Genomic DNA, 12,971 nt, shown 5'->3' with positions numbered 1-12,971 from the left:
TATGACTTGACTTGACTTTAGTCTTTTTACACATTCATAAATTTCATTCATTCATTCAACCTTTATTTAAACAGATAAATCACATTGAGCTTCAAAGACTCATTTACAAGTGTTGTCACTTGTAAATGAGTCTTCGAGGCTCAATGTGATTTATCTGTTTAAATAAATAAAAGATCTTCAGTTAAAAGAGAGCAAACCTTGTCTGAGGACTTTTATTTTGTTCACCGTCTAGCTTCACATAGTCCCGTGTTGTGAGGACAGCATCCCCACGCTATTGTTAGCTTGCTAACTTGAAAGGCATGTAGCTAATGACAAGCAGGTTGGAGGATTGAAGATAATTTATTGTTGTGATGTTTTTTTAATTTTACAGATCAGTTAAAATAAACTGACCATGTTCTGTTCAACAAAATACACTACCCAATATTGCTCCCTGCTCCATCTGTGCTGAACATCAAAAGTGAAACTTAAAGTGAACGGCCATGACTTGAGAGTTCCAGCATTTTAGTGGTGAATATTAGATTTATATCGGTAGATTATGGGACTATTATTACCGATAGATAGGTCCCTAAACACCTATATTGGCCAAAGTTATCGGCCCTACTGATATATCGGTCAGGCTCTACTTTAGTGATCAGAACTTGACAGTAAACAGGAGAGCCACAAATACAGCAGGTTCTAATTTGTGTTCTGTGAACTCTAACCACAAGTCTGATTCTGGTTCTGCAGTATGGAGGCGACAGAGAATTTCTGTGGCGACTTGCTCGAGCATATGTCGACGTGTACGAGTCTGCTGAGGACAAGCAGGAGAAGACGAGTTATGCACACAGAGGTAGAGGACCAGATGTTTAAATGACCCTAAAATTAATCTGAAGCAAGTTCATCAGAGATCTGATATAAAAAGGAACAACTTGTTGAACTCTGCAGCGGGGCTCTCAGGATGCAGAAGGGTTTTGTGCAGTTCTGATTCAGCTTTACGTGATACTGGTCCTGACTGGGACTGTCCCACAGAGCAGAAGATTTCTGAGCTGCCTTGTTTTGTTTAAAAAACACAGTTTCAGAATGACAGGAAGTTACATCATTTATCGTCTGTTCGTCTGTCTGTCTTACACCCGTTAACAGCTTTCTTGTCATCTCCTCTTAAGACTTTTCAAGGAGTTTGATGAAACTTGTTGGGACTTGTTCTCATGATGAGAGGCTGCACATACAGTCAGCATGTTGCGCTGCACTCTTGCTTGCCAGATGACGGTAGAGGATGACATGGGAGTAGATTTTCACTCCTGTCCTGTCCTGGTCCCACAAAAAAAATCCTGTCCTGTCCCAATCCGTGTCCAGAGTAAAGAAAAATAATCCTGTCCTGTCCCACTCCTGGTAACATGTCTCCTGCTCCTGTCCTGTCCCACTCCTGGTAACATGACTCTTGCTCCTGTCCTGCTCCTGTTCAGAATCACTCCCACTCCTGTATTGCTCTTGTTTTTTTTTCTCTTCATTTAATTTTTAGGAAATACATTGAATTACATTTAATCTTCTACCCATTCCTTTTTAAATTACTTTGTGTTCTGCAGTTTTATTTCAAAAGATATGGCAAGAGGAGCAGTTCATCTGTGGTGAAATAGAGACATTTATTGTCTTAATCCAAACAAAACCCTTCACTAAATCTCATAAAACAAATAATACATGGCCTGTAGTCCATATAATTTTTCTACAGAGATCAGCTGCTGAGTCCTTGTTTCTAGCTCTTCTGAAGGTCAGTTATAGTAAAAACTAAAAAAAAATCAAAAACAGTACATGGGTCACACCCTGTCTACCTTAGATGAAAGAACCCAAACAACAAATAAAATTAGCATTTTACTAATTTATTGAGCAATTGTTTCCTTTAAACAGTGACATTACTGTCATGTTTTAAATTGCTTAAACAAAAAAAAGAAAAAGGAAAAAAAGAAAAATAATGTACCAAGCAAGCAAACTCAACAAATACAATTGCTTAAAGGCATTATTATACATTGAACAACATCCTCAAGTTCAGTGTATGTGGTTGAGGTAATGAGCTTGTTTCGGCGAAGCAGGATGTCGTGCATCTTACCAGACTTCAGAGCATCATTTACAGCCTGGATCATTGCAGGTCTGGTGTTCCACCTCATCTCTCCACAGCTTCAGTGACCGGTTCAGCACCTTTTGTAACCTAAAATTGAAAGAAGAAAGTGCAAAAGTCAAAATAGGGTTACAGTGACTACAAATTACAATTTGTTGGCCTTTCTTTTAGAAAAAAATATTTTATCAAAAAGAAGAGATTTACAATTGAAATTAGGTCAAGAAGATGTGACATTTGCAAATATAAATTATAGTAGCTCACTTTTTCTTTATTTATTTCACTAATCATATTTTATAATTATTTAAGCAGCCTCACCAGGCAGAGATTACAAGATTTTATGTATCTTACCCTGCTCTTTTGAAGTGTGTGACAAGGGTCTTTGTGTCCAAAGCTGTTTAACAGCTTCCTTCCAGAGCTAACAACTTCCTGTGTTAGGTAGAAAAATTAAATTAAAGACAAACGAAAAAGGTTAGTGCTACTTCTTGTTGTGCCATGCTTTCTGAAACAGGAGGACCATCAGCCTAACAATGGATCATTAGCACACTGATGGCTGTTTGCTATTCACAGAGGGCTGAGTGATAATAGCAATAACAGCATTGTAAGAGGGGGACGGTTGAACATGGAGGCCTCCGCCCCTGTTTAATGATGGACGGTTTCTTTTCACAAAGATGGCCTCCTTTACTCCTTTCTCAGACCATTGTTCCTCTCTATCCAGGATGTGAACATCTTCATCCCTGAAAGAGTGACCGCTGGCCCAGAGATGAGTGTAGACTGCAGAGTCCTGGCCTGATGGTGTTGCTCTTCTGTGCTGGGCCATCCTTTTGGCCAGTGGCTGTTTATTTTCCCCTATGTAAGACTGATCACAGCCCTCCTGACACTGAACAGCATAAACAACATTACTCTGTTTGTGCCGGGGGGACTGGATCTTTGGGATGAACCAGTCTTTGCCGTAATGTATTTTGGGGTTTAAAAGCCACTGGGACATTATATTTAGAAAATAAACATCTCAGTTTCTCTGATACTCCCTCAACATACGGAATGACTATTGGTCTGGGTCTGGGTTCCTCCTTTTCACCTGATGGCTGACTGGAGTCCTGTTTGGGTTTCTTCTCTGCTTTCAGGAAGGCCCAGTTAGGATATCTATATTGCTCTAGAGCCTGTCTTGTGTAGGATTTCTCCTTCTGCCTGGCTCCTGAGTTAGTGGGGATGCTGTCTGCTCTGTGGTACAGAGCCCTGATGACTCCTAACTTGTGCTCCAAAGGGTGATGGGAGTCAAACTGCAAATACTGGTCTGTGTGGGTGGGTTTGCGGTACACCTCGGTTTGCAAATGTCCTCTATCAGAGGCTGAGACGTCACAGTCCATGAAAGCCAACCTGCCATTTTTTACATCTTCTCGTGTGAACTTGATGTATTTATCCACAGAGTTGATGTGGTCAGTAAAATGTTGGACTTCCTGACATTTAATTTTAACCCAGGTGTCGTCAACATACCTGAACCAATGACTTGGTGGTGTCCCTGAAAAGGACGTCAAGGCTCTCTTTTCTACCTCCTCCATGTACATGTTGGCAACAACAGGAGAAACTGGAGACCCCATAGCACACCCATGTTTCGGCCTATAATATTGGCCCCCATATATGAAGTAGGTTGACTGTAGGCACAGTTTCAAGAGTTGACACAGTTGCTCTGTGGAAAGTGTGGTCCTGCTGCTCAGAGTGGTGTCTGATATTAATCTTAATCTGACCACCTCTGCTGCATCATTAACAAGAATGCACGTAAGGAGTGATGTGACATCAAAAGAGACCATTGCTTCATCAGTCTCCATGATGACATCCCTCACCTTATCCACAAAGTCCATGGTGTTCTGTATGTGGTGTTCTGAGCTGCCAACTAAAGGGATGATTACAGACACCAGATATTTCGAAACATTGTAAGTGACAGAGTTAATCATGCTAACAATTGGTCTTAAAGGTGCACCTTGTTTGTGGATTTTAGGTAAACCATACAGACTAGGTGTGGCCTCCCCTGGGTACAGTTTGTGGTACAGAAAACGGTCAATAGTCTTGTCCTGTTCCAAAATTTTCAGGCAATCTATCAACTTCTTCTTGTAACCACTTCCTGGATCTCTTTTCAGAGGTTCGTAAGTGGTTAAGTCACTAAGGAGTGTCATAACTTTCTCATGATAGTCTTTCTGGGTCAAAATCACTGTGCACCTTCCTTTGTCTGCTGGGAGAATGATGATGTTTTTGTCCTTGCTAAGAGTGGTGAGTGCATCCCATCCCCATTTGACCTCTCCTCTCTACTGATGTTGGGAGGTGGTGGTTGGGCATTGCTGAGGCAGGCTGAAACTTTGACTCCAAGTTCTTTGTTGTTGCGGATGGCTGATTCTGTGGCTGTGATCATCTCCACCAGAGGAATTCTACTTGGTGCAACTGCAAAGTTCAGTCCCCTGGCAAGAATCTCTGTCTCCAGCTGGGTGAGCTGTCTTTCAGAAAAATTCTTCACCCACTTTTCTGTCTCCCTGGCATGTAAATTGACTACTGGAGTGTTGTCTTACACTGAATGTGTTGTTATTGGAATTGTGATGGTGTTGATGAGTTATTAGTAAGTTAAACTTGTTTTTTGCTGAGTCTTGGACTTGACATGTTGTGCTAAGCGTGCCTGATCTTTAAAGTTCATCACTTGCTGAAGTGTGGTCTGATCTAGGCACGTTGTTAGTATACATTATGGCAAATACTGGTTCATCCCAAAGATCCAGTCCCCATGCACAAACAGAGTAATATTGTGTATGCTGTTTAGTGTCAAGAGGGCTGTGATCAGTCTTGCATCAGGGAAACTAAACAGCCACTGGCCAAAAGGATGGCCCAGCACAGAAGATCAACACCATCAGGCCAGGACTCTGCGGTCTACACTCATCTCCGTGCCAGCGGTCACTCTTTCAGGGATGAAGATGTTCACATCCTGGATAGAGAGGAACGATGGTTTGAGAGAGGAGTAAAGGAGGCCATCTTTGTGAATGGAAATCGTCCATCATTAAACAGGGGTGGAGGCCTACGTGTTCAACCGTCCTCCTCTTACAATGTTGTTATTGTTAGTGTCACTCAGTCCTCTGTGAATAGTAAACAGCCTTCAGGGTGCTAATTATCCATCTTTAGGCTGATGGTCCTTCTTGATCATGTGAGCAGCTGGTTTTGGTTGTCAGCAGCAAACTGGTTGATCCACTCTGAGAAGGTGCTATTTATAAGACTGAGCTGAATACATCACCTCAGACTGAGGAAGTCTTTCGGATGAAAGACGAAACGTTTCTACATTTTTTTTCTTGTTTTGCTTTGTTTTGTTGTTTTTTGAATATCCAGAGAACCAGATTTTACTTTTTTAGATTTTACTTAATAAATGCACTTTAATGGTCAAATCAGCTGCATTTCTCCTGGGCGGTGCGGCGAAATGCAGCTGATTTGATGTTTGCTACAGGAATTCCAGAGCGAGACGAAGGTGGTTTGGTATGTCAAGCCAAGTGTCTGATTAAAAGCCACTTTTACCTAATAATGAGACACTTGGCTTGCGATATTAGTCGAGGACCCTTTAGTAGCTGAAAATTGTAGTATTCAATATTTTCCATATCAGAAAAAATGAAATTGTCAAAACTCGACCAAAAGTGGTTTATAAATATGGGGAAAAAACATAAATAAGTTGCTTTGCTGTATAAGTCACAGGGCATGCAAATTTATACAAAAGGTGTGACTTGTATGGCAAAAAGTACGGTACATCTGGGGTGCCGAGACTTTTTCAGCATGCGAGCTCCTTTTAAAACGACCAAGTCAAAGTGCTTTAGGCCCCGTTTACAGAAGAACAACCTCTGGAAACTTTAGTGTCTTTTTTCAATGTTTCGTGGGAGTAACAAACAAAAAAATGAATGGGTTTACATGAAAACGTTGTGGTTTCCATGTCAGTCGGGTTGCCAGATAAGAAATGATGAACTATAGTACTGTGGATTTAAAATTATAGTATTTTGACCTAAACTGTCATATGTGCTGAGTAAAGATGTTCTAAGATGAGGTGTGTGTTGTGTTTGTTGAACACGTGCACTGAAAAGGAGGGGGGAAATAAGACATTTTAATTTTTATCTGGCAACCCTGGTGCAGGGCTCAGCTATATTCATTACACATGCAGCATCTGTATCCAAACTGGTGAATACACCAACGTCTCTTTGGACTCTGGATTTTATTAGTTTTGCTCCTACATGCTGAAAAAGAGTGAGCAGCACAAAAATACTGCTCTCTGACATTTATTATAACTGTTGTTATATTTATTATAACTGTTGTTATATTTATTTTAACTGTTGTTATATATATTATAACTGTTGTTATATATATTATGACTGTTGGTATATTTATTATAACTGTTATTTATTATAACTGTTGTTATTTACTATAACTGTTGTTATATTTATTATAACTGTGGTTATATTTATTATAACTGTGGTTATATTTATTATAACTGTTGTTATATTTATTATAACTGTTATATATATATTATAACTGTTGTTATATATATTATAACTGTTGTTATATATATTATAACTGTTGGTATATCATTATAACTGTTGTTATATTTATTGTAACTGTTATTTATTATAACTGTTGTTAGAGCAGAAAAACTTTGGACTGCAGCTTCCTGTTGTGAGCATGTGCCACTTCACACTTAGAGCATCTCACACCTCTGTGGGGGGGTTCCCCTGAACATCTCCACTCTGAGACCTGGATTCAGAGACCTTCACTTTCAGAGAGAATGAGGCTGTTGTCTGTAAATGGACGTTTCATGTTGTGTAAACAGGGCGTCAGACTGGCTGCTCTGTCTGTCAATCAGGTGACTAATTTCATAGATGGATGATAGACTGACGTCTATTTTTTAATGCCATGCCATCTACCCGTAATACCTTTGAGATCGACCGATAGACCGAGATCCTGGTATCCTTTTTTTTTTCTTAATTAGCTAAAGATGACAAATGAAATTAAAGCTGCAAGCAGCATTGAAGGCCCTCGCAGCAAAGCGCCACTCCGACCTTATGGCGACCGCGGGAGTTCCAGCGACTCCGCCCGGTCGCCATCGCGAACGCTCACGCTCCCGTCTCGCACCCGTTCACCGGAGTGCGCATTCGCCAAACCTTTGACATCAGCTGCGACCGCAGATATAACTTATGTAATAATGTAGGGGGCGCAATTGAGTCAAAAGTAAAATACCAATACCATGTGTGTATAAGTGCTCACTAAAGATGCACCAAAAATCTGGTCCAGATCAGATGATATGTCACTGAGAAATAACAGTTTGAACAATCTAGGGTGTGCACTTGAGTCAAATATTAAACAACAATACAAATATGTGTAGAAGTGCTCACTAATGTAACACCAAAAATCTGGTGCAGATCGGATGATATTTCACGGAGATATAACAGTTTGAACAATCTAGGGGGCGCACTTGAGTCAAAAGTTAAAAACAATACCAATGTGTCCATAAGTGCTTACTAATTACGAACCCAAAATCTGGTGCAGATCGGATTATATATCACTGAGAAATAACAGTTTGAACAATCTAGGGGGCGCACTTGAGTCAGCTATTAAATAACAAAACCAACGTATCTAGAAATGCTCACTAATGACGCACCAAAAATCTGGTGCAGATCGGATGATATTTCACTGAGATATAACAGTTTGAATAATGTAGGGGGCACACTTGAGTCAAATAATAAAGAACAATACCAACGTTTCTAGAATTGCTCACTAATGACGCACCAAAAATCTGGTACAGGTCGGATGATAGATCACTGAGATATAACAGTTTGAATAATCTAGGGGGCGCACTTGAGTCAAATATTAAACAATAATACCAATGTGTCTAGACATGCTAACACATTATGCCACAAAAATCTGGTGCAGATCGGATGATGCATCATAGAGATATAACTGATTAAATAATCTAGGGGATGCACTTGAGTCAAAAGTTAAAAAAACAATACTAATGTGTCCGTAAGTGCTTACTAATGACGCACCAAAAATCTGGTGCAGATCGGATGATATATGACTGAGATATAACAGTTTGAATAATGTAGGGGGCGCACTTGAGTCAAATATTAAACAACAATACCAATGTGTCTCGAAATGCTCACTAATGACGCACACAAAATCTGTTTCAGATTGGATGATGTATCACTGAGATATAACAGTTTGCAAAATGTAGGGGGCACACTTGAGTCAAATATTAAACAACATTACCAATGTGTCCATCAGGGCTAACTAATAATACACCATAAATTTGGTTCAGATCGGATGTTGTTTCACTGAGATATAACTTTAGGAAGAATGTAGGTGGCGCTGTGGAGGCTCTTGGCCACTTATCATGGAAACCTGTTCAAGGGGTGGATAATGATCGATCATAATGATTTTGGTTCACCTGTGCTCAAATCTGTGCAATTTAGAGCCAAACATATTGTAACGGCGTCACTTTTTAATTCACCATGCTGCCGTGCCCACATCCTCCAGCTATAACTATTTGTAGTTTAAATCAAGTCAGACCATCTTATCTGTCTTCTAACTCAGGATCATCCTGATTAGATGAAGGGTGTCAAAGAAGGAGCATTCCAGTTAAAAAAAGAGACTTCCTGTTCTGAGGGGGCGGGGCTTTGATGACATCACAATATGACGACAGTGGATCGTCGGACATCCAACAGGGATGAGTCATGCCAAGTTTGGTGCATTTCTGTCTTTCAATGTGAAAGTTATAGCGTTTGGAAATTTATGGTGTGAAGCTCAACTTTGAGGCCTGGCCACGCCCCTTTAACAAAACGAAACCGAAAGCTTTTGATAACTTTTACTCTCCAATGTCTTAAAGGCCTATTAACCAAGTTTGAAGGCAATCCTTCAAAATCCCTAGGAGGAGTTAGTTAAAATTCGCAATTAAAATCGCCCAAAAATTAACCTTTGACCCAAAATGGCCGACTTCCTGTTGGTTTTGGACTGGGGCTCCTAGAGACTTTTTCATAGGTCCTGAGAAGATACACATATTAACCGAGTTTCAGAATTATCGGTCAAAAAATGGCTTGGGGCTGAGGTTTTAAAATATTCTAGGGGGCGCTGTGGAGGCTATTGGCCAATTATCATGGCTTCCTGTTCAAGGGTTGGGCAATGATTGATCATAGTGATTTTGATGAACCTCGGATCAAATCTGTGGAATTTAGCGCCAAACGTATTGTAACAGCGTCACTTCTGAATTCACCACGCCGCCACGCCCACATCCTCCAGCGAAAACGCTTTGTGCTTTAAAGCAAGTCAGACCAACTTATCTGTCTTCTAACACAGGATCATCTTGTTTAGGTCAAGGATGTCAAGAGAGGGGGCATTCTAAGCAAAAAAATTGACTTCCTGTTCTGAGGGGGCGGGGCTTTGATGACGTCAGAATATGACCACAGAGGATCGTCGGGCATCGGACAGGGATGGCTTTTGCCAAGTTTTGTGTGTTTTGTTCTGTCAATGTGAAAGTTATAGCGTTTGGAAATTTACGGCGTGAGGCCTAATTTTGAGGCCTGGCCACGCCCCTTTAACATGAATGAAAACGCAATTTTTAAAATTACATTACTCCCCAATGTCTTAAGGTCATATCCACCAAGTTTGAAGGCAATATCTCAAAATGCCTAGGAAGAGTTTGTTCAAATTCGCCATGTATGAAAAGTGAATAATGGCCAAAAATGACCATTTGACCCAAAATGGCTGACTTCCTGTTGGGTTTAGGGCATACCTCCAAGAGACTTTTTTTCTTGATTCAATGAGTTCTACCTATGTACCAAATTTCAGCTCTCTAGGATGTACCAGTTGTCCTATCTTACGTTAGTAGGCGCTATAGAGCAGTTTGGCCACGTCCACTTGTGGTTCCATTAAAATACTAAAATTTCACACGGGGGACAACTTTTGGTAAAGTTTGGTGAGTTTTCAGATATGTTAACCCCTCCAAATTAACATTTTTTTAGGGAGGAGAATAAAAAGAAAAATATAATAAACAGCAGAATTACAATAGGCCTTCGCAGCGCTTCGCTTCTCGGTCCTAAATAAGTATTTTATGCTGTCACTACTGTCTCATGTCTGACTGCAGTGAACATCCTGTTTCCTTTAACACAGTTTGTCTCTGAGCGGCCTCTTTGTGAGACTTGTCGGTGAATGACATTCATGAGGAGGGGTTTCAACATGTCTCAGAATCTTTGAGGGGGTTCTGAGTTTCCTCATGTCAGTCTCAGAGCTTTGCATTCTTGTTGTTTGAATTTTGAACGCGTTCCAAAAATTTGGGTGAACAATTTCTCTTGAAATATTCAGTCATCACGGGTGTCTCCAACTCATCTCAGGAGCAGTAAAGCTGTACTTGAACACATCAGAGCTCTCCTCTGATAGAAAACATGTCCACATCTAAAAACTATACTGGTGGAAAATGATAATAATAATATCAAGCAGTACGCCGATGTCCCCCGTTTCTGAGGGATTCAAACAGTGAATGTTTGTATTTTTTGAGATTACTGTATTTTTGGACTGTAAATGAACAGAGAATGAAAGTAAACATTAATGTTTTTGGTGCAAAATATTCAAGTGGGGATCAGTTACACTGTGGAGAAGAACACAGGTGGACCAGAGTAACATTTCTTGGCAAGTGGAGGGAGAAATTTTATCCACCACCATAATGGTGGAGCCAGTGGGTGGCCAATGGAGGCTTTATCTACCATAGATTAATCTTTGACCACACCAATTATTGAGGAAACTATACTTTTAAGAAATATAAAAACTTTGCAGCAGTTTCCTCAAATGATTGTGGTGGTTGGTTTACATTAGGGCTGAACGATTTTGGAAAATATTCTAATTGCAATTTTTCAATGTCTTCTTCTCATGTATTTTTCAACAAACACAAGCAATAATAATCTGTTTCAGTTGTTTTCAGCTCCTCTGCAACTCTGTTTCTGTATTTTTTGTATAGCTCCAGAATAGCAACTGGGCTAAAATGTATGCATGAGGGCATTCTGTACCGCTTATCCATTGCGTTTACCAAAGCTGTAAACCCAGGCTGGGTCAATGTATTAATGGGCATCATGTCTTTGCTATGAACTCCGTTACTGCTCGAGTTATTTCCACGTGCCGTTTCTAACTATGTTCATACCTTCAAACAGTTCGGTCAGTGAGCCCTGTCGGCTGCTACTTTGCTTAATGAAGTTGAAACAATGGTCGTTGACATTTTAGCCAACCATCTTAAATAGCTTTGTGGTGGTTTTTAAGTGTTGATAAAGATTTGTGGTGTTACCTCGAGAGGTAGCAACAGCAGCAAGGCAGGTTCTGCACAGTACATTTTGTTGAGCACTGTCTTCTTTTTACAGTCAAAATAATTCAAACCACAGATGTGCTGTCTCTCTTTGGTACCAAAGTTTATGATGGATCAGCTTCTGTTGAGCCTGATGCCATTGTGCAACTGGTTAAAGTGCAGAGTTGACTTCTCCCGCTCCCTGCTCTGGTTTGCTCCTCTCCCTAGCAAGTTACGTAACCAGGTCATGGGACCAGTCAAATTGCAGCCTTTGCAATTAGAAAATCTTGTTTTATCTTATCTCGATATTATTGCAAATGTAATTAATTGTTCAGCCCTAGTTTACATGTATATAAATTGCGACAGACATCTTGGATTTTGGACGTGGCAACCCGATTTTCAAAAGGAACCTTTCTAGATGCAGCCACACACCAAAATGGAAGTTAGTACCACTCTGATTTTTCAAGTTATTATGCTGACACGAGGGATTGTATTTTCCGTTCCCCTGTTTCACTCTGGGAAACAAAGGACAGTAAAACTGCTCTCAATCTGCCTGTCTTCATTTCTAAAGCGTGCCAAAAAAGAAAAAAATCATGGATGTTGTAGAGGTTGCCAAAGTGGGTAGAGGTGGACAACAAAACTATGCGCATGAGCTTGAATACAGTTTTACAAGACGGATACACAAACAACCCCCTGAGACTACTGGTCGCAAACAGAACTCAGCAAAACTAAAGCAGAAATGTGTTTCTTGTATGTTTCTTTTCTTGTAATATCTCCAGCAGCTGCAGCACAGTGAGAAATGACCATACTACACCTGCTGAAGTAACATGCTGAGTCAGCTGATTAAAAACAACCATGTAGACAGGTTGTGGCTGTGTGGAGCATCTTACCTCGCCTTCAGCTGAATGGTTGTGTTTTTGGGAGGCGTGAAGTTACTTCCTGTTAATCTGTCTAATGTTTGCAGGTCTGGAGGAGGCAGAAGAGGCTCTGCAGAAGAACGGCCTGAATGCTGAGTGCCACAAATGGTAAAAATAAAACGACAAAACAAATCCCTGGTTTTATTGAACGCCTCAGATCAGATCTGACATGAACTTCTGGCCATGTGCAGGTTTGCTGTACTTTCTGGACTGGCCTCACAGCATGAGAGCATGCCCAGCAAACTCAAGAGCAACCACATATTGAAGGTAATAACACAGCTTTATAACCCCTCATTTACAGAATGCAAAATCTGTGGAGCCTATTTCCACTAAAGTCTCCACGTGTTCTGAAATGCAACATAAACTTGAACCCATACCTGCTGCTCCATCGTATTCTTCAGCATCACATTAGACCTGTGCCAGAAATGTTTCTCACAGAAGATTTCAGGTTCAAATCCAAAAGGATCTTTGCTGTGTAGGGTGTGTCGTGGAAAAAAGAGACTCCCAAAACAACCAGGTGTAAGCTTCATCATATATATTTTATTTAAACCTTTATTTTACCAGGAAAGAAATCCACAGAGATTATGAATCTCTTCTATAAGGATGTCCCGGGATATACCTTGTATGGATGTCTGCATTGTTC

General features: G+C 40.4%; 1 protein-coding gene across 1 annotated transcript; it reads left to right on the top strand.

Moving 5' to 3' along the window:
* Window positions 1–726: 726 nt before the first annotated feature.
* LOC119429252 (regulator of microtubule dynamics protein 3) lies at window positions 727–12,595 on the top strand (the record flags this gene model as incomplete). The annotated part of the gene is given in 3 exon segments (XM_037696920.1): window positions 727–829; window positions 12,376–12,436; window positions 12,520–12,595. Coding segments are annotated over 3 exon segments (240 nt in total), but the record flags the coding sequence as incomplete, so codon positions are not given.
* Between the last annotated feature and the right edge of the window lie 376 nt (window positions 12,596–12,971).

This window comes from Nematolebias whitei, unplaced genomic scaffold, assembly GCF_014905685.2.
Source record: "Nematolebias whitei isolate Nwh7 unplaced genomic scaffold, NemWhi1 Nwh_scaf_194, whole genome shotgun sequence".
Taxonomy (NCBI): Eukaryota; Metazoa; Chordata; class Actinopteri; order Cyprinodontiformes; family Rivulidae; genus Nematolebias; species Nematolebias whitei.
The sequence above is the reverse complement of the archived record's forward strand: the minus strand, read 5'-3'. Positions and strand labels throughout refer to the sequence as shown.